Source organism: Dromaius novaehollandiae, chromosome 28, assembly GCF_036370855.1.
Source record: "Dromaius novaehollandiae isolate bDroNov1 chromosome 28, bDroNov1.hap1, whole genome shotgun sequence".
Taxonomy (NCBI): domain Eukaryota; kingdom Metazoa; phylum Chordata; class Aves; order Casuariiformes; family Dromaiidae; genus Dromaius; species Dromaius novaehollandiae.
In genome coordinates, this window is record NC_088125.1 from 3,025,563 (window position 1) to 3,045,969 (window position 20,407).

General features: G+C 53.7%; 1 protein-coding gene and 1 long non-coding RNA gene across 2 annotated transcripts; both read right to left on the reverse strand.

Annotated features, from left to right (window-relative positions):
* Positions 1-1,003: 1,003 nt before the first annotated feature.
* LOC135323791 (uncharacterized) lies at positions 1,004-14,421 on the reverse strand. Its single transcript, XR_010385356.1, has 2 exons — positions 14,136-14,421; positions 1,004-1,178 (listed from the first exon to the last, which is right to left on the reverse strand). It is a non-coding gene; the product is annotated as an uncharacterized LOC135323791 (long non-coding RNA).
* A 2,651-nt stretch (positions 14,422-17,072) lies between these two features.
* On the reverse strand, positions 17,073-20,025 carry HOXC5 (homeobox C5). The gene is made up of 2 exons (XM_026115947.2): positions 19,191-20,025; positions 17,073-18,451 (listed from the first exon to the last, which is right to left on the reverse strand). Exons 1-2 carry the CDS (start codon positions 19,657-19,659, stop codon positions 18,237-18,239), a joined length of 684 nt encoding a protein of 227 aa, XP_025971732.1. The 5' UTR covers positions 19,660-20,025; the 3' UTR covers positions 17,073-18,236.
* Positions 20,026-20,407: the final 382 nt, after the last annotated feature.

Genomic DNA, 20,407 nt, shown 5'->3' on the forward strand with positions numbered 1-20,407 from the left:
GCATCGCTCCCCCCAGGCCGGGCCGAGCCGCCCTGCGCAGCCCGGGAGCCTCCAGCTCCTCCCCCCCCCCTTCCTTCTCCCCCAGCACCCCCCACCCATGGGGGGGGCCCACGGAGGAAGGGGGGGCACAAGGCACTGCCAGGACATCTGGCTGCTTGTCCCCCCCCCCCCCAGCAGCCCAGGCCCCCCCCCAAGCCGGAGGTGAGAGGGTTAAACGCTGTCAGCATCCCTCGGGTGCGGGGGGGGGGGATAAGTTACCTGGAAGGTTTGCGGAGGAGACTGGCGTTATTTACACGGCTCCAAACCCTCGCAGAGACACGCGGGGGGGGCTTCCCCCCCCCACCCCACCCCCAGCTCGCAAGCGGCTCCCGCGGGGCCGCACGGCGGGGCGAGGCTGCGCCGACTTTCCCACGCTCGGGGGGGGGGGGGGCAGCGGGGACCCCCGCACCCCCCCTCTGCCCCCCCCCCCCCGAGCTGCTGTTTTCTGGTTTTAGGATCTAAAGGGGGGGGGGGATTTGCGCCTGCTTTTCCCCTGGGTGGTTTAGAGCTGCAGGTAACACACACACAACACACAACACAACACACACAACACACAACACACAACACACAACACACAACACACAACACGCGTGTGCGCACCGGCGGGCCGGCTCGCCCTTCGCCCGGCCTTTTAACCCGCTTTTTGCCGAGGCCGCTTTTTAACGCATTTTTTTTTCATTATTTTTGTCTTTATGGGGATGCTTCGCCCGGCTGAACAGGGCTCCCCGCGCCCGCGGGCGATGCGCCCCGCGCCGCGTAGGGAGCCGCAAAGGACCGGCGATATTTGGGGACTTGCGGGAGCTCCTTCAATTAGGGCTTTTATCTATCGCTAGCACTAAAGAGAGGGGCCGAGGAGGGAGGTGGGGTATTCCCGTCTCGGGCTTGATAACAATTATAGTCGAAAATCATAGCTCGCAGGGCATTGCCATATTTTACTTGATAACAATAAAAGTGACACATAAAGTTAACTGTTTATGTTTTATTTATTAGACTAAATGTGCCAGCGGTGTCGAAGGCTTTTGGCTGGTTGTTACAGCTTTTTATGGGGTTGTAAAACGCCATAAATCAGTCACAGCGAAATGGTCGGGGCTCTTTGTGCTCTTGGCTGCGAGTTGTGTTTGCGGTGGCTGCTGCTTCTGCTGGAGATGAAAAGTCATAATGGGATTTTATTTTGATTATTATCACACCTCTCTCCCCCCCCCCCCCCCTCGGACACCCCCAGCCATGGGGGGGTTCGCTCTGCCTTTGAACGCCCCCGCGCCGGCGCTGCCCGGGCAAACGCCGCTCCGCACTTGAGTAACTACCCCTTAAACTGACACAGCCCGGCTTGGCGGGCTTAATTAGGGCGGCCGCAATTAAGGGCATCAAAGGCGAGCGCGAACTTTACAAGGCTCTGGCATCGTCCATATATTCCCCTAGAGACGAATTTGCGACTTTGCGACGCTCACACAAATTCGAGTCTACAGGGTACATATAGGCGACGGGAGGGCTGGGGCGGGGGCTGCCGAGGGGGCGAGGGGCTGCCCAAACCCCCCCCCCCGCCCGGCCGAGGAGGAGGCAGAGGCCACGGCTTCACCCCGGTGCTTTAGCTGGCCGCAGGCTGGGGAGGCTTTGCATATTTATACCCGAGTCCCCCCCGAAAGCGAAGAGCCAGCCCCATATATATATATAAAAATATATATATGTGTGTGTGTGTTGGCACTTGGACAGGGCATAACTCGCTCGCTCGCTCGGTTGTTACTTAGCACTTCTTGTTTTTATTGGCATCTGATTCTCTAGGCTTGACTAATTGCTCCCCCCGCGCCCTGACAAAGCTGGTTCCTTCCTGAAGTTATACATCGAGCACTTAAGTGTCTATATGTAACAGCGTCCCTGTGCCCTGGCAGGTAAAAATCCCTGCTGGCTCCAGGCTACTTTCAGAGCTGGGGAGTGAAGGGGGATGGGAGCTGCAAGGTAGGGAAAAGACATGAATAGAAATGCATTCCGGAACCCAAAACATTGATTTAAATATATCCAATAAATTCCTTTTCCCCAGCAATGCTTCATCCTGCCCAAACACCTCAGCCTCACGCGGGGTTTTGACATTCATAGTTCAGACTGATGCAACAACTTTATTCCAAGGCTGAGGGGATATTGAATAAAGATGGAGAGTTAATAAAGTAATTTTTACCTACGCGCACCCTCCCCCCCCTTTTAGAATATATGGTTTTCAATAAGCACCAGCAGAATAAATAAATATCCACAGGTAGTTCTCTTAAGAATAGGCTGGGTTTAAAAAAGCAAAACAAAACGCAAAACAAAACAATCAAGAGCTTTAAGGAAGGGGGGGAAATGCAAGGCGTGAAGGTCACCCCAAAACATCGCTGCCCCTCGCAGCCCCCAGATTGGTCTCCAAACTCTCTCCCTGCTCCAGATGAGCCCGGGGAAACGCAACTGGATTTGCACCGTTTGCCCTTCTCCAACCCCCTGGTCCCAACCCAAATATCTATTTTTGAGGGCTCAGTGGAAACCTCGCTTCTCCCCGGCGTCCAGCCCCTGCGTGTGGCTTGTCCCGAAATTCTCACAAGTGCACAAAAAAAATCCCATTTCCCCCCTCTGCTTGGGCTGGGCAACAGCATCCCCCCCCCTTTCCCCCTCCTTTTAAACTCGAGTGCGGAGCTGTGCCTTTGCCTGAAGTGTTTGGGCGATTTATTTTATTTTATTTATTTATTTTTCCTCTCTTCTCCCCCCCCTTTTTTTTTTTTTTTGCTTTCCATAAAATAAGCCTGCAAGGACGTGTGAAGAATAGTTGTACAAGAATCTGGCTCTTTTGTCTATAAAGCAGCCCTCCCACCGCTCTCCATCCCTCGTCCCCCCACCAGCACCGCGATGTCGATAAACACTTTGGGAGCGACAACACCAAGAGAAACGCAGCACCTCGACATTAAAAAAAAAACAGAAAAGAAGAAAAAGAGAAAAAAAAATCATTTCTAGGCTTTATTTCCTTTTACTACCCAGGAAGCAGGCTGCGAAAATATATATCTGGTTCCCATTGCAGGAACATTTTGAAGTACAAAGCGCCTTTCTGACAGTACTGAAGAAAAATAAGTATGCATTGTCTCTCCGGATTCATTGTGTTCGCTATTACCATACTGACCGTTTGGTAACCTGTACCTCGGCCCATTAGCAATCTGTGCTTGCTCGAAAAAAATGAAGTACCTATCTACTGGGGTTTTGTTATTCAGGGTTTCATAATAATGGTAAAACAGCGGTTTCGGGGGGGAAAAAAAAAGCAAAACAACAACAACAACAAAAAGGCACCTCGCGCTGTATGAACTGGAGATTGGGAAGGTGGAAATAAATTTTGGAGGGGAGTTTTATTCCGAGTGTTTGGAGGTGATTATGGCACACTAAGTTGCACGAGTGGTAGGGGGAGGAAAGACACACATATATATATATTTTTTTTTTTTCCAGGAAAAAAAAAATAGTTGGGTTCTCTCTGCCATACGCAATGACACGTAATTAATTAAATTTTAATTTTTTCTAACAACTTGAAAGCAGTAAGTGCGAAGAGACCTTTTCTTTTTGTTCCTTCATAATGCAAATAGACAGGTCTAATTTATGCAAAGAAATATGCAAATGTTTAATTGATTTTTTCTTAAATCTGTTGTCAGTAAAAGTAATGAATCGGCCTAAAACGATTTTAATAAGCAAAGCCTGTCACCCAAAGTCCTAGCCTTCACATTTTTCTTTTGCGCCTCTTTCGGCTCAAAGAAACTAATAATGTAAATATTTATCCCTTCATTTTAAAATATTAAAGACGAATTCCTCTTGTTTGTTTGAAAAAAAAAAAAAGGGGGGGGGGAGAGAGAGAGAGAGATGCAAACCAGTTTCTCAATCCCTCTCTCCCCTCCTTCCCCCCCTCCCCTCCTCACCCCACCCAGGAATTCAATTTTCTTCAAATCTCGTTGAAAGTGGCTTTTTAAAAAGTGGGCGCATTTTAATATTGGTTAGACAGCGTGACCTGAATTTCACCTCAACTGTTTGACTTGATCCAATAGGTCACTGCCAAGGAGTTATTGATGGGGGAACTCCATTGAAATTTCTCTCCTCACAAATGGCCTTTAGATCTTCTAGCGAGTTCAATAACTAGTTATAATGTAGAAGGGGAAAAATGAAGCCCAGAGGCAAACTAATTTGATGTTTCATTTTTATGCTGGAGAAATTGTTGGTTTTTGTTCCCCTCACCTCCCGCTCTGCCCCTCTCTCCCTCACCAAAAATATATATATATATATGTATCCGACTTGAGCGAAGACCCCTTTTAGCCGAGCCGAGATTTGTCGGTATATTGTTATATTGTTCTAAATATCTTCTATTTTATTTATATTTTAATGGGCGCTGGCGCTTCAGCCCGTGAACTCTTGGGACTTGGCGCAAAGAGGAGCCCAGCAAAAGTGTAACTTGCTTTTTGGCAGGAAACACACTTTAACCTCTTTTTCCCTTTTTTTTTTTTTTTTAAGGCCTGTTTAAAATAAATCAGAGCAGGCCGTAATCAAGTCAGAGCTCGAGTCGCGTTAACTCCTCGCGCGGCCTCGAGGCGCTGGGAAAGGCCCTTTTGTGCTGCATCTCCAAACCCTGCAAGAGCAGCTAGAAACGGGATTTTAGCAATAAATTCGGCCGGAATCTCACTGCTCGGCCTTTCATTTGTTTGCACAGTTTAATGCAACTACTCCTGCACTGCTTTTTTGTTTTTTGGGTTTTTTTTTTTTTTTGAGGGGGGGGTTGTGGTGGTGCCTCCTTTGCTTCCTTCAGCTGCATTTTTAGCTTGAAAAACATTTATTTGCATCGAGGTCAGGGCTTTCTGCTGACGGGGGTTTCCGAGCCCGGCGGCTCCGGCCTCCCCAGCCCGGGCAGCAGAGGCAGGGGCAGCGCAGGGCTCCGCCGCGGGAGCCTTTTAAGTGACATATATGCCGGAGCGAAGGTTTCTCCTTGACTTTTTTTTTTTTTTTCCCCCCAGACAAAGCAGCCCCATCGGCTGAACCATAGGTTAAGTTGAAAAGAAAACATTGGTCTGGTATTGGGTGTTTGGGGGGGGGTGAAAGTTGCAGGGGAAAGTGGTCGCGGGGGGGGTAAAGGCAGCCCATTAGCAGCTCTATAGCTGTTATTGTATGGGCTGGAAATATATACAAACTTTCGGCTGATCTCTGCTGTTGTGGAGGGCTTGCGCTCGAGTGGTGCTTGCTGCTGGCCCCTTGGAAAGCTCCCTCCGGGGGGACAATATTAATAATTAACGCCCCCCCCCCCCGCCCAAGACCCCTCTCGTGTTTGCAAACGCGCTGCGGAGCCTCGATAACGCCCGAGCGCTTCTTGCAAGCTCGTTTAGGACCGAAGCGGGGATAAAAAGAAGAAAAAAAGAAGTTTCTCTGCTTTAAGCCACTCAAGGGACTTAAGGATGAACAACTTTCACGCTGGCCGGAAAGTTAATCCAGGCCCAGCTGGGCGCTTAGAGCGGGGAATCCGAGAAAAAAAATAAGGAAAAAAAATAAAAGACCAGCTTTTAGCTGCGGAGGAAACCTCTGCCAGGCATTTCTCATCCTCCTCTGTAGGGAGGCTGAAGGCTCCAGCGCCCTGCTCCATCCCCTGGCCCGGGAATGAGGTGCGGGGGAAAAAAACCCGAATTAAAAGCAGGCTTTAGCAGGCTGAGCCCGTCCCTTTCGCCACCCTTCGCCGTTAAAACTCAATCCTCGCCGTGGTCGTCTCGGGGGACGCATCCTCCTCGCCGAGCACTTTTTTTTTTAAACTATTTATTTTATTTTAAGCAAAGGGCAGCCCAAACCCTCCCTTTCCCACCCGCCTGCTCCAAGGGCCGCGTTGCCCTTAGCAAATCTATCCGAGGAGATGCCCGGCCCGCGTCCACGCACCCTATAGCTGCTGAGCTCAAATCCATAGGCGGCTGCTGTTAAAACCTTTAGGTGCCCCTCGTTTTGGATGGGGGGGGTTAAGGGGGGGCATTTGGGGGCTTCAAAACTCAGGGGCTGGACAGGCGGCCGGGCGGACAGACAGCCAGTGCGAGGCGGGCTGCAGGGCGAGGTGCGGGCGCCTATAGCCGCCCCTATAGCAACCCGCCGGGATGATTTCAATTATATAGCTTAAAGCCGTGTGCCGCCCCCCCGGGATGTGTAAACACGCTCTTAAACCCGGTATTACCCATGCAGCGCCGCGCACGTGTGCGGCTGCCGCCCGGGGAGCCCCGACGGCTCGCAGGGACCCGGGGAAATTTGGGGTTATTTGGGGGGGGGAGGGATTTTGCTAGTGCTGCTGGGGGGGCGGGAGGGGGATGCAGGTGCAAGGGGCGACCCGGAGCCGGCCGAGCCGCTTGGCCGAGGCATCAGCGTGTATTGTAACCTTAAGAGTAATAGCAATAATGACAATAACCGTGCCCGGACAGGCAGCACGTAACCCTAAAACGGTGCCTTGCACCGCGGGGACCCATTTTTTTTTGGGGGGGGGGGGGAGCAGGGCGAGCCAAGGCGCCCGCCGCTCCTTGCGCCGGTTCCGCGTTTATTTTTATATATTTTTCCACCAGGGTACTTTCAGTTTAATCTTTCGCAGCGCAATAAACTATTATCTTAGTTAATCCCCAAGGCGAATCCATCAAGCCCTTTTAATCAAGCGGGCCCGCGCTGCCCCCCCGCCCGCGGGGGGCTGCGGCGGGGCTCGGCCCCCCGGTTCGGGGCTCCCGCGTCCTCCCCGGGCCGCGGGCGGGGAGCGGGGAGCGGGGAGCGGGTCCCCCCCCCTCGGCGGGGCCATTAGGATGCCGCAGACACGGGGAGCCGCCGGAGCCATCGCTCAAAGGGCCGGGAGCGAGAAGAGCCGGGTTTGGGCAAGAGGAGCCGCGGGGATGATGGAGGGAAGCAGGCCGCCAGCATCAATCCCGGCCTGATAAGAAATCGGCTGCTTGCTTGGGGGGGGGAATAAATAAAAACAAAAAGCCCCCTCGCCTGGGATGCGGATGCTTAAGGGGGGAAATATATCCCCCCCCCCAAAAAAAAGGTGATGCCGGGTAAACCTTGGGGCAGCTGGGAAAGGTGAGCGGTTTTGGGGAGGGGAGGAAAGGCAGGAGGAAGGTCGCAGCAGCATCTTTGCCCAGCTCTGGCTTAGACTCGCCTTAACCCTGCGAGGGGTGGAAAAACGCCGGTAAAACACCGGCTCGCTCATCCGCCGCGTCTCCCCTGCGCCAAACCCGCTGAGCCGAGCCTATTTTTTAAAGCTTCCTATTTCTCCGCAGTATTATAGGGAATTAATCCCGACAGAGACAGGTACCGCCGCGGAGCCGACACAGATGTAAAGTGTCAGCTCGAGTCCGCAGGTAAATATTTCCCCCCCGGCACCACGCGAAGGGCTTTTTTCTTCTCCAAAGTGCCAGGAAAGGGGCAAAAAAATAAAAAAAAAGAGGGATTTTTGGTTTGCTTGCTTTTAAATTGCAGGATCGCTACTAGACGATTTATTCCCGGCCTTGCAGCCAGAGGACTTCAGGGCCGCGCACACGCGTGTCGTCGCACGCCGTATAGCCACCCGCTGCAAAGGGCACCTATAGAGGCGCCTATAGGCGCGGAGGCACCCGCGAAAAGTGGCCTTTTCCCCCCAAAACAGCGCCCGTTTTCTGCGGGCCCGTGGCCTGCAGAGCCCAGGGTCTCTGCTGGAGAAGAGACCTTTCAGCGGAGAGGGAGAGCGAGGAGGAGGAGGGCTGGGCTGCGCCGGGGAGGAAGGCTGAGCCTCCTCCCCGCGTGGGTCCCCGCACCCAGGGGTTTTGAGTGGGAAAGGGGGGAAAACGGCTCTTTTGGGCAACCTGCTTGGTTGCCCCTTTCCCCCAGCCGCGGGGGCTCGGCGCTGGGCCACTTTCTCTGGGTTTTGGCTCCAGCGAAGCCTCCTCAGATCCCAAATCCGGGTGAAGGAAGGCGGGGAGTAAGAAAGAGGGAGAAAGAGAAGGCAGACGGAAAGAGAGGAAGAGGGAGAGAGGAAAAAAGAAAGGGAGAGAAAGAGAGGGAGAGAAAGAAAGGGAGAGAAAGAGAGGGGAAAGAGACAGAGAGGGGGAAGAGAGAAACGAAATGAAATGAAATAAATGAAATGAAACGAAATGAAATGAAAAGAAAAGAAAAGAATCAAGAAGGAAAGAGGGAAAGAGAGAAAGAAAGATAGAAAAAGAAAGAAAGAGAAAGAAAGAAAGAGAAGAAATGAAAGGAGGAAAGGAGGAAAGAGAAGGAAAGAAGGAAAGAAGGAAAGAAGGAAAGAAGGAAAGGAGGAAAGAAAGAAGGAAAGACGGAAAGGGGGAAAGAAGGAAAGAAAGAAAGGAGGAAAGAAGGAAAGGAGGAAGGAGGTGTATTCGACAATATCCAGGGCAGGGCAGAAGAGCTCTCTTGGTGCTGTTTGTCGGGTTTTTTTGTTGGTTTCTTGGTCTGGGGTTTGTTTATGTTCCCCCCCACCCCTTTTCCTCCTTCGGAGACACTTTTGGGGCGGCGCGGGGCCATTTACAGCCCCGGCGGCCCGGCCGGGTCCCGGCCCACTTCCTGCGATCACAGCGGCCACCTCGCTGCGTTTACGACCCCCGGCCCGGCCCTCCCTCATCCTGGCAGGAAAAAAAAGAAGAAAACCCCCTCCTGCAATAAAAGTCTAGCCAGGCAGCCCCTTTGGTGGGAGATGAAACGGCCGCCGAGCCTCCCCAGCCCCGAGCGGCAGAGCGAGGGCGCTGATTTCGGGGGGGGGGGCAGGAGGAAGCGGGGAGTCGGTGTCTTGCAAATAAACCCCTAAATGACACGACTTACTGCTGACCCCCTCTATTTTTTCCCACGTCCAAACCTACAGGGGAAAAAAGCGTTTTTTTCTGTGTGTTTTCCATTTTTGTCTTTTTCCCCCTTTTTTATATTTTTCTCCTTTTCCCCCCATTTTTTAAGAAAGACGCAGGGGCTCTTCCCCTAGGATCGCCCATAAATGCTAAGACGGCCCCTCGCAGCCTCCTCCGCGGATCCTGGCAGCTTTACACCACCCTGCGCCTTACCCGCGCTCTAACCCCGCCGGGAACGCGGAGAACTGCGAGGGGTCAACGGTAGCCGCCTTCCCCTGTGCTTGTTTGACTGCGGAGCCTGAATCAGAGGAATCCGCTAAGTGCCGGGAAAACATTTCAATAGCTCCGTGTCTGTTTACACAAGTGTGCGTGCACGCACGTGTCTCCGTGCACGCAGTCACCTATATCCTATAGGCGCGCAGAATCTCCGCGCGTATGGTCATATATATATATATATCCACATGTGATGTGAATATGTGCATAGGCGCATGTGAAACAAGAAGGAAAAGACCACCAATTTCTGCGAAAAATCTGCAGGGGGAAATGAGAGTTCTTCATTTCTGGCCAAACCTTGTTGCTTTTTTCCTCGGTTTGTCAAGAGGGGAAACGAGCTTCGGGGTAAAAAGGGATGAAATATGTGTCCGAGCAGTAGGACAATGAAGTGAAAGTAGCGTGTAGTTGTTTATTTTCCTTGCTCCCCTCCTTCCCGCTTTCCTTCCTTCCTAAATGGGGAGAAAGTGAAGGGAAAGGATGGATATTTCCAGTCCCGGGGAAAAAAAAAAGGGTCGCAGCATTCATGTTTGCCAGGCGAGAGAAAAATCGCAAGTAAACCAAAAAAAAAAAAAAAGGGGGGGGGGGAGAGGAAAAAAAATCGATAACTCGGAATTCAACTCTTGACCGGGAAAACCCAGATCAAAACATCATTTGATAGAGATGCTCTTTGAGAACCGGATCATAAATCAATAAAATCAATCCATCAATACAATCTGCATGGACAGACGGGCGCTGCAGCCTGTCTCCTCGGGAATGGAAAGGGGGAAAATGGAAGGTGATGTTTAAAAACTCTCTTCTCCACCACGGGGAGAGAAAAAAACCCGAGATCATCAGCTGGGAACAAAGTGATCTCCCTCCTGGGCTGCACCTATGTCAGCTGGGTGTCCTCAGTCCTCCGGTTCCCTCTCCAATAACCCAATTTTCCAGCGCCAGCCATGCACCCAGCTAGAGGAGAGGAAATTACATCCACCAATGTCATTCTTTGGACTTCTTTTTTCCTGTCCAATTACGCAGAAAATTATTTTTGTTGTTACCGTTAAGGGGGGTTTCATACGAACCATATGTATATTTTTTATCTCGTAATTCACAGACTAGACAAATAGACCCGGGAGAAGCTCTTCTAGGCGTATGCAAACGCAAGCAGCACCGAAAATCAAATCATAGTCCAGCTAGAAACCCCAAACATCCTGAAGAAATGCCAATAGTTCGCCAGCTACAACCTTGCATTTATTTTTAATGCCTCTCGCATCCATCACCGCCAGGAAGAGTTAGGGAATGAAAGCTCGCATGGAAAGAAACGGCCAAGTTTCACGCCGCGCGCAAAAAATAAATTAAAAAATCAAATTAAAAAGCACCTTTGAACTCGCTCATCCCAGAAGAAGAAGGGAAAATCTTCCAGGCGTGTTCCTGGGGGATCCCACCGCCCCGACCCCCCCGGGAGCTGCCCAATTCGTGCCCCAAAGTTGCTTTTTCCCAGCACGGGATACCTGGCGTTAGCGGCCGGGAGGGAACCGCCGGCAATAGCTGTTTTTTTCAGCATTTTCCCCCTTTTTTTGCAAGCGCCGGAGCTGTTCGATGCCCGCAGCACCCTGCCCCAGCCCTGGGCACCCCCCACCCCGGGGGGGGCAGCAGCAGGACCAGCGCCGAGCACCCGGCCCGGCTTGCGGACAGCGGCCTTGGGGACACCCCACTGCAGGGGGGGGGGCAAAAATAACCCCAGAAATATTTATCTTTTCCCCCCCTTTTATCTTTTTTCCTGCTCGTTTGGGACAGATTCGGTGAAGCGGCCCAGATTCGGTGCCCAGCCGCCCAGCCCTATAGCCGGGCTATATATAAACCTATAGACCGCCCTATAGACAGCCTGCCCTATAGCCACCGATATCGCACGGGGGGGGCAGGTTTCCCCCCAAGGCACCGTGCGGGGGGTGAATAAGGGCCCGGTGCAGGATAGGACCCGAGCTGGCAGCCCCCGCCTGCTATTTACCGCCAGACCCCGGGAATATTGAGCTGCGGAGGAAGCGAAATCAGAGCTGGACGCTTTTTTTTGTGGGGGGGGGGGGGGACCGGGGGGGGTAAGGCTTTCCCTGCCGAGCACTTGGGAAGCGAAAATGATGGTAATGAGGGTAATGAAGGAGATTTCCGGACTGCGGCCAGATCCGGTGGATTTATTGATTTCCCGCCCCGGCGCGCCCCGAGCGACGCTGAAATGGGTGGAAAGCCGAGAAAAACGGGGGTGCATTTCCCCCCCACCCCCTCGTCGCCGCCGCCTCTGAAAATCGCCAGCAAAATGGCCGCAAACCGCCCCAAAAGCGCGTTTTGCCCCCGCAGGGCTGCTCTAAGCAATGGTGCCTGCAGTGGGGGGGGGGGGTCGGAATGGGGGGGGGGGATTTTTGCAAGGCCTCTCTTGCTATTTAGGCAATGCAAAAGAGCAACCCCCCCCTTCTCCAGCAAGCCCCCTCCCCAAAACGATCCCACCGACCCCCTTTAGCAGGAAGACCATGCTGCCCCCCCCCGAGGTGCTCAGCCCCCAGGATACGACCGTGACACCCCCAGTTTGGGGGCAAGAAGAAGGCCTCAAAGCCCACCGGCGTGTCCCGAAAGGCTCCGAGGGGGCTGCCACTATGTCTCCTGCTGGGGAGCCCTCGGATTTTTTTTGGGGGGGGGGCTAAGCCCCCAGAAGAGAGAGAAAAGGGAAAGTTTGGGGGGTCCCTGGCCGTCCCACTATGTCCCGGCCTCGCTCATGCCCCCCCTCTCCCAAAGTTTTGTGCTTTAAAGTAAGGTCCGGCCTGGCTGTCGCCCTGCTCCCGGAGCTTCCCTGGGCCCCCCCCGCTTAGCCAAGAGGGGACCAGGTGGGGGGGGGGGGCAAACAAGCCCGTTCCCTCCTGCAAACTCTTGCATGAAAGTGGGGGAAACATCCCAGGTTGGTAACGGGGGTCGCTGGGGTGGGAAAGGGGGGGGGGTCCAGGCCTGGAGGGTCCTCGTCCTGCTGGGAGCAGCTTGGCACGTGCCGGGGGGGGCCACGGACACAGGGAGCACATGGGGGGGGGTTGCACGTGAGGCTCTATGTGTGTGTGTGTGTGTGTGTGTGTGCGCGCGTTTGTGAGTGCGTGGGTGCCGGCGCGGGTGCAAATACGCACGTGCATGCACTTGGGCGGGTGTGTTAGCACGGGTGTGCATGGGCGGGTGTGCGTCTGTGCTTGTGCGGGTGTGCACGCCTGTGCGCCCGCGTTTGTGCACGCCTATGCACACGCATTTGTGTTTGCAGGGCTGTGCACGCCTGCGTGCGTGCAGGTGTGCACACCCATGAGCGTGCATCTGTGTTTGCACGCCTGTGCGTGTGCCTGTGGGTGTACGTGTGTACGCCTGTGCCTGTCCACACGCCTGTGCACCCCCACACCCCGGTACCCCCAAGAGCTACACAGGGTGGCAATCCCCCCCCCTCCAGTGCCCCCCCCAAACCCTTGAAGCCTGGGCCCCCAACCCCCCCCCGGGCTATTTTCTCCCTCTGTAGAAAAGGTAATAAATGTCTGACCCAGCTGCACCCCCCCCCCCCCGGGAGCATTAGCCCCCCCTCTAAACAGGACCAGGCCATTAGGCCTGGACTAACCCAGATTTAGGCCTGGAAAAGGGGGGGGGAGGTAAACCCAAGGCGTAGCCCCCCCCCCCAGCACCCAAAGCGGTGAGCGAGCACCCAGGGCGCCCGTGGAGAACAATAGGGGCTTCGCCATGGTGGGGGAGGGGGCGGGGGGGGCATTGTTCTCCATGAGATCCGCTCTGCAGAAAAAGGGACCCCCGGGGTAGGGGGCATGGGGGGGGGGCATGTTTTCTCTGTCACCCCCCCGGGGTCCCCTCGCAGGTTTAGCCCCATAGGGGCCCCCCCTCACTCGCTGTCACTTTAGGGGACAGGCTGGGGGGGGGATGCTGCCCAGGACCCCCCCCCCAAACAGGCCCAGGAGGGGTGGCCCAGCCCCAAATTTATGCCTCGCAGGGGATGAGCCCTACTGTCACCCTGGAAGGAGGGGGGGACACATCCATGCCCCCCCCTTGCCGACCATGGAGGGGGGGCAAGACTTTACTTCCCCAACCTTCCTCCCCCCTGGGGGGGGGTCGTCTTTCCTTGCAGGGGGTCTTTCCTACAGCTCTGCAGCGCGGCGCTTTATCCAGTCCCGCCCTCCCCTTCGGAGCCCCCCAAAAACCACCCGAAGGGGGGGGGCAGGTCCGGGGGGGGGGTCCCGCCGCCTCGCCGCGCGCACCTGCCGCCGCTCCCGCCCCTCCGCCTCCGCGCAGCTCCGCGCATGCACCGCCGACCGCGGCCGCCGCTTTTTTCCCCTCCTCTCTTTGCAAAGAAGAACTCTTTCCCCCCCCCCCCAAATAAATAAATAAATAAATGCAACACAAAAACAGCCCCCCCCCTTTTGCAGCAGGCGATGAAACTTTCTCTCCACCGTCCTAGCAAAACCGGGGGGGCGGGGGGGGGGCACAGCGCAGCCGCCCGCCTTGCAGCGCAGGTTGGCATTGCCCGGAGAAAAGAGCCGGGGGGGGGGATGCTGATGGACGGGGGGGGCTCGGAGGCAGCGGGAAGGGGGGTGTCCGCTGCCCCGGTAATATCTAGACCGCCTTGGCCTTATCTGCTTTGCTGCTAGCCGGGGGGGGGGGGATGCAAGCAAGGGGGGGGGTACAAGCAAGGGGGGGTACAAGCAAGGGGGGTGGAATACAAGCAAAGGGGGGGAGCTGATACCGGTGCCGGATAAGCCGCTCGCCTGCAGCTCGCCCCGGCCTTGCAAAGCTGCTCCTATCCCAGCAAAAAAAGCACCCTGGGACCCCCCCTCCCGCACCCAGCAGCGCCTTATCTCCACCAGCCTCCACAGCCGGGCCGCATATATAAAAATACATATAGCTCTATAGGTAGAGGGATAGAGAGAGAGAGAGAGATGGTTCCGCGTCCCAGGTTAATAAAGCAAAGGAGGGAGCCGGGGGGGAGCGGGGGCCGGACCGACTTACGGAGGTGGCCGGTGCCGGGGAGCCGCGATGCCGCCGCGCTCCGCGCTCCGCGCCCGGTCCCGCTGCCCCGCCGCTCGCCAGCGCGAGCAGCTGCGACGCCGGACAGTTAAGATTATATATGATGTAAATATATTGTGGGTTTGTCAGCTCCCCCAAACCATAAAACTTAGTTTAATGACATCACGTGCTCGCGGAGAGCCACTCAGGGCTTCTGCTTCGGGCCATCCACATAAATAACCTTCAAAAGTTTTAAACTACTAAATTCACGTAGAAGCCATGAGTATTTCTGCTAATGTTCTCATGTTCTCGGTGAAACTAAAAGAGCCTTGCTTGGTTTTTTTTTTTTTAACAAACAAAAAAAAAAAAGGGCCTGGATTTATATAAAAAATGGAACTTTGGTCTGTTTGTTGTTTTTGGGCCATTTTAAGTTTTCACTGGGTTGACACGGATGACGGGGCAAGGTAAGTCCTTTTCTATTTCCTTCTTGTTCTGCAGAGCTCTTTGGGAAGGGATTGAGCAGCCGAGAGGGGATATCAAATAAAAAAAAAGCAAACCTCCTTCAAGACAGCACCAGCACCAACACCCACCAAGCATAAACCAGTCCCGAGGACGAAAAAATATATATATCCTCTAAAGAAGACTGGGATAAGGGGTTCAAAGAGACCCACGACCCCCCTCTCCCCCAGGATAAGCGAATAATTAATCATAAGTAGGTCCACTCCCCTCCGCACGATGGAAAGGCGAAAGTTTGCGATGTGAAGTGTTAGTTTTGCTGCTGGTCGCTCAGATAAAACACGAGTGTCTCGGAGTTGCTTAACCCTTGCCTGGACCAAAAAAAATAAACCCCAATACGCCTTGACAGCTTACCGGTTAAAAAGGAAAGCAAAGGTGCTGTTAAGGCGCAAAACGTGCAAATAATAATAATAATAAAGAGACGGTGCAGTGATAACAGCGAGAGTGAGGGTAATACATTGTTTAAGAGAAAACAGAACGGAATAACGAGCATTTCCCAGTACACGCCAAGAGGTTTTTGTGCCTGAACAACCAGTCAATAGATTTACACAGCATGGGGAAAAAATAAAACCCTTAAAAGAGGATGATTGGAATCGCTAGCGAGTCCTACGAGCCTCGCTGAAATCACCCCAGGCCCCAATAGTCGCGGAGCCCCAGCGGTGAGCGGAAAAAAATAAATGTACAAGGCGAGCGTGGCTTGGCTTTGCAGTATTTCACTCCAACTAGATGCAAAACTGGCAGCTGAGACGGAAAGGAAAGGGAAAAAATGAACGAAATGAGGATTTGCGAGTGGCTCTGGAGTGACAGCGGGGTTAAAAGTCGCTGGGTTTGGGCGAAAGCGCTCTTGGCGGCTCGCAGCTCGCTAAATAATCATAACACAACATCCTAAAATAAAACTAAATAAAAGAAGTGTCCTCCAAGAGCAGGACGCCTCGGATAACAGGGAGAAGCCCCCGTTGGAGCACGCTGGGCTAATTGTGCCCCTAAAGACGCCCGGAGCTGCTGCGAGCAGAAACTTTTGTCCCCCGCTCCAGGAAATTGTTCCCTTGTTCCCGGTGTGTAAAGGAAATCCTATAAAGTTTTATGGAGCTTTTCGGCTTTCGCCGGGAGTTTGTTTCCGCAGTAAATAGCTCGCGAGGCGCAGGAGGGCTGAGCCGCGGTGTGTGCATGCGCCTGGAAAAAAAATACATATATATATGCATGCAAATATGCCCGCGCACGTATATACGTGGGCACACACCTCTATAGGGGGGTGCGAGTGGGGCTATAACTGCAGCCAGCGCGTGCGTCTGCCTATAGCCCACACGCCCACGTTTTTGCACGCCCGCGCCGATGCCACGCTGCCCGCAGCCGTGGGAAAGTCCATATGTGCCCCAGCGCGAGCCGCGATGCGCAGCGCCTATAGGGCCCGGGAAGGGGCGGCGAGCGGGGGGCACACGCGGTTTTGCACGCCCGGAGCGGAGCGGGTCCGAATTAGGCCCTCCGCGTTGCGGAGACAAGGGGGAGAATAATGATAAGACAGACAGAAATAATAATAATAATAGCAATAATAATCGCAATAGCAATAGCAATAGTAATAGCAATAGCAACAGCAATAGTAATAGTAATAGTAATAGTAATAATAATAGTAATAGCAATAGTAATAGTAGTAGTAATAATAGTGTTTCGGGGCATTGTCCCCGCAGAAAGGCGAGGAGGGAGCAAGGCACCGGCCCCAGGCCGAAGGGAAGACCCTGCCTTCCTCCTCCTCCTCCTCCTCCTGCAGCAAGCCCCCCCCCCCGGGGTGTCCCCGGCTCTCCGGGGGGTGCAAGGGGGCTTGGCCCCCCCCGGCCCCCCCAGCCCAGCCCCGTCACCTCGGCACCGGGAGCTCCTTGGCCGGGTCCAGGTGCTGCCCAACCTGCCGAAAGAGGCTCCGGCTGCGAATTGGGGCAGAAAACGGTTCCTGCCGGCTATACATTTAGGGGGGGTAAAGGGAGGGGGGGAAGAGAGAGAGAAAGAGGGAGAGAGAGGGTAATTTTAACCCGATATTGCTATGAAAATGCCATCTGCCAGGCGAGGACCCCCGGCCTCGAGTGAAAAGCCTAAGCGCTAGCCGAGATAGGACCAGTCTTATTGGAAGGAGCCGCTCACCGGAGCGCTCAAAAAAAGGCCCAGACAGGAGTTAATAAATAAATTAAAAACAAACAACAAAAAAGCTCCCCCCGCCCAACGCATCTCTGAGAAACAGGACGAGCAGCACACACCTTTTCTGGGGGGGGGGGGGGGATGCTCTAAGCTAAAGGACCCCCCTCCACCCCCTTCTCTCCCCAGAGCTGCTTTTTTTAAAGAAAAAAAAATCAATAGTTTGCCAAAGTAGCAGGAGGAGCCGAAAGCTGCTCCGAGACGGGGAAGGAGCACAGAAAACCATCTGCCCGGCGGGCAAACTTTTGGATTATTCGCTGTTTATTCAATATGACAAAATAGAAGTTGCCTGGTCCTTTCGCACACGCAAAGGGCAACCAATAAATATACCAAGTACAATAGTGCAGGGAAAAAACCCCAAAGTATCCCTGCAAGGGGCCGAATTTCAACACAGATGTACAGATTGGGGGTCATCTTGGCTTTTTGTCTTATTTTTAATATGGATTTTAGCATTTAGCGACTCTACATTAATGACGCAACCAATAAATACACAATAATATTAGGTGCGGAGGCTCTTTCTCCCTCCCCCGCCTCCCATGCTGCAACTCCCCTGCACGGAGATTTCGGAGCATCCGCGCAAGCCGGGGTCTATTCACCGCTTTTATACGCAATTAAAAAATAAAAATAATGCCCTCTTGGCCCCCCCGAGGAAACGAGCGGACGAACCGCGGAACCCCCCCCCCTCCCTTTTCAAGCCCTCTCGGAGGTTTTGCTAGGTCGGAGGACAAGTGCATTTGGGAAAGCAGCCGTGGGCTTCCCAATCCCACAGCGAGGGTAAACATTTTCCTTCCGACTTCAGAGAGCGAAGCGGAGGTGTCGGAGCGTCTTCCCTGGACCATCCCGGCAGGCAGATGTTGCCTCGCACGCAGGAAAAGCCACCAGCAATTTCCTTCTCCCACCAGGGCCAGCAGACAGTAAAAAGTCTGTGACTTCAGACAACTTGCTTGGCATTTGTTTTTTGGGGGGGTTTCTCCCCCCTTTCTTTCCCTTCCTCCTCGGCAGCTCAGCTTTGCTACGAATATTGCCATTTTAGAGCTGATAGACTATGACCCAGTCACCCTGCGGATATATATATATATATATATGCATATTTTTGTTTTGTTTTTGAGCAATATCACGGCGATTTCCCCCCAAAAAAGAGCGCACGGGTTAGGACACTTAGAAACAATCTAAAGAGCGATACACTAAATTTTGCATGAAGCTAACAGCGGGATTTTCTTTGCTTTTGCATACTAATAAGAGAACTCCTTTGTCTGCTGCATGTGTGAGGGTAGGTAACACAGTCCTTCCAGCAACCCCCGCCCTCCCCACCCCCAAAAAATAAAGAAAAGGAGAAGTTTTCGCAAGGTAGATACAACAGAACCGGTGTAAATAATCCGACCCTCATCTAGAGGCAGCCCCCCCTCTTTAAAGAGCCTCTTTGCTTTTCAATTTGGAATCTTTCTTCCACTTCATCCTCCGGTTTTGGAACCAGATTTTGATCTGTCTTTCATTTAAGCACAGGTTATTGGCTATCTCAATGCGCCTCCGCCGGGTGAGATATCGGTTAAAATGAAATTCTTTTTCGAGTTCCAGAGTTTGGTAGCGAGTGTAGCTGGTTCGGGAGCGTTTGCCATCTGTTTCTGGAAAACGAGAGACACCACATGAAAAGCCAAAGCAATGATGGGCGGTTTTCCTTTTTTTTTGCTTGTCTTTTTTAAATGATAAAATCGGGATGCGAGCAGAGAATAGGCAGAAGTTTTGCTGGGCACTCCGGGCAGCCGCTTTTTTTTTTTTTTTTTTGGCCGCAGAGGAAGGTTGGGAGGGAGCTCGCCTGAAATCCTTCATTCCCAAACACCTTTAGATTAAAGTTCCCCCCCACCCCGCCTTTCCTTTTTAAAGAAAAGATCAAACGCGGGCAGCTTAGCCAGAAGTGAACCTGTTTCCCCTCAAACAATAAGGAATTGTACAAAGGAGGGAAATATCTTTTCTGGGGGATCATTTATTTTTTTTCCCCCTCAGCCCTGGGAAGGTGGAGGGGGGAAAAACCATGCCCACGCTTCTCTCCCTCCACCTTCTCCTTTGGAGTAATTTTTTTTAAAGCTCACCCTAAAAGAACATGTGTATTTCGAGTTATTTTTAACCCCCCCTTCCCCAAAAAAATGGAATATTGCCTTTTATACACGTTTTGTTTCTATGATCCAATTATGCTGTCATAAATTTGGGCGTATATAGCCTCTAAGCCTTTTAGTGGACAGTTTTACGAGCAATTGATGCCTTAGTCGTAAAATTTACGACCTCAGGTTTTTTATTATTTGCCCCGTATGGCCTATAAAACCAAGGCAAATCCTGTGAAACAAAATCAAGAAGTGAAAGTTTTACCATGGCTCATGTGTAGTTTGGTCATCCACGGATAAATTTGTGGAGGTTGTTGCCGCGGCAGTTGTGGTCCTCCCGGCTGTGCTGTTTGCACGGGCTCGGCTTTGATTTCGCCGGAGCTCTTAGATCGCTCCTCCAGCGCCGTGTTACCGCTCTTCTGGGTGTAAATCCCTGCGTTTAGAGGTGCCTGGTCGTCTGGGGCTACAGGATGCCCCGGAGAGCCCGTGACTGTGCAAGCAGGTCGCTCGGGGGTCGCTCGGGGGGCTGAAGCCATGTCCAGAGCGTGCAGAGAGCTGGAAGCCCCCGCGGGTGGGAAGGGGATGCTCAGGTCCAGCCCCCCGTAGCAGTACCTGGCGGACGGCACCTCCGCCACACTTCCATAATTTCCATAACTTTGCATGGCATACGCAGGAACAGTGGGATTTTGCTTATAAAACGAATTGGCTACGTAAGAACTCATGTCGGAAGGCATCAAAAAAATATATTTTCTCTCTCTCTCTCTCTCTTTTTTTTTTTTTTTAGAGGGGGCTCCTTTCTCTCGCTCCCCCCCCTATTTTTTTTTTTTTTTTTTAGGTTTTTTCTTTTTTTTGGCACCTCTTTGATTCGCTTGATTTGTGGCCCTTTGAAGTTCGGCGTGGGGAGGGCGGCGGCGGGGGGGGGTGGGGGGGGGGGGGCGCCGTTCTGTCCCTCGGAAAGCGCAGAATTTATAGGTGGGGATTCTGCTCGCTTTGCCCCCAATTCGCGCTGCCCAAATATGGGCCGCTTCGAGGGGGCGTCACGTGGGCGGCGGCGGCCAGTCGTCGATCCGCGGGCTGCGTCGACCCCGCGCCGCTTTCTCGGCGGGCGCCCGCCAAGCGCCGCGCACCGGCGCGGGGGAGCGCGCAGCCGCCGCCCCGCCGCGCCGCGGGACGGCAGCGGCACCTAGCGCCGCGCCGCGGCACCGCAGCGCCGCTCCGCGCCCCCCCGCGCAGCCCCCGCGCACCGCCCTCCCTTCCCCCCCCCCCCCCCCCCCGCCCCGCGCCTCCAAAAGGGGGTTTGGGGGCCGAGCGCAGCGCGCAGCCCCCGGCCACCCCAGCAGCTCCCCTCCGCGCAGCGCCGCGCAAGCTGCGCGGTTCCCCCCCCCCCCGCAATGCAAGGCGGAAAGAGCGGGGGGGGAAGCGCGCAGGGTTTTTTTTTTATTATTATTATCATTTTTTCCTAGCTTTCCCAATTTTCTCCGG

Coding starts and splice junctions, on each gene's coding strand:
- HOXC5 (XM_026115947.2), bottom strand. CDS start 19,659: ATGCCTTCCGACATGAGTTCTTACGTAGCCAATTCGTTTTATAAGCAA. Junction 18,452..19,190: donor CAAACTACACATGAGCCATG/GTAAAACTTTCA, acceptor CTCGTTTTCCAG/AAACAGATGGCAAACGCTCC.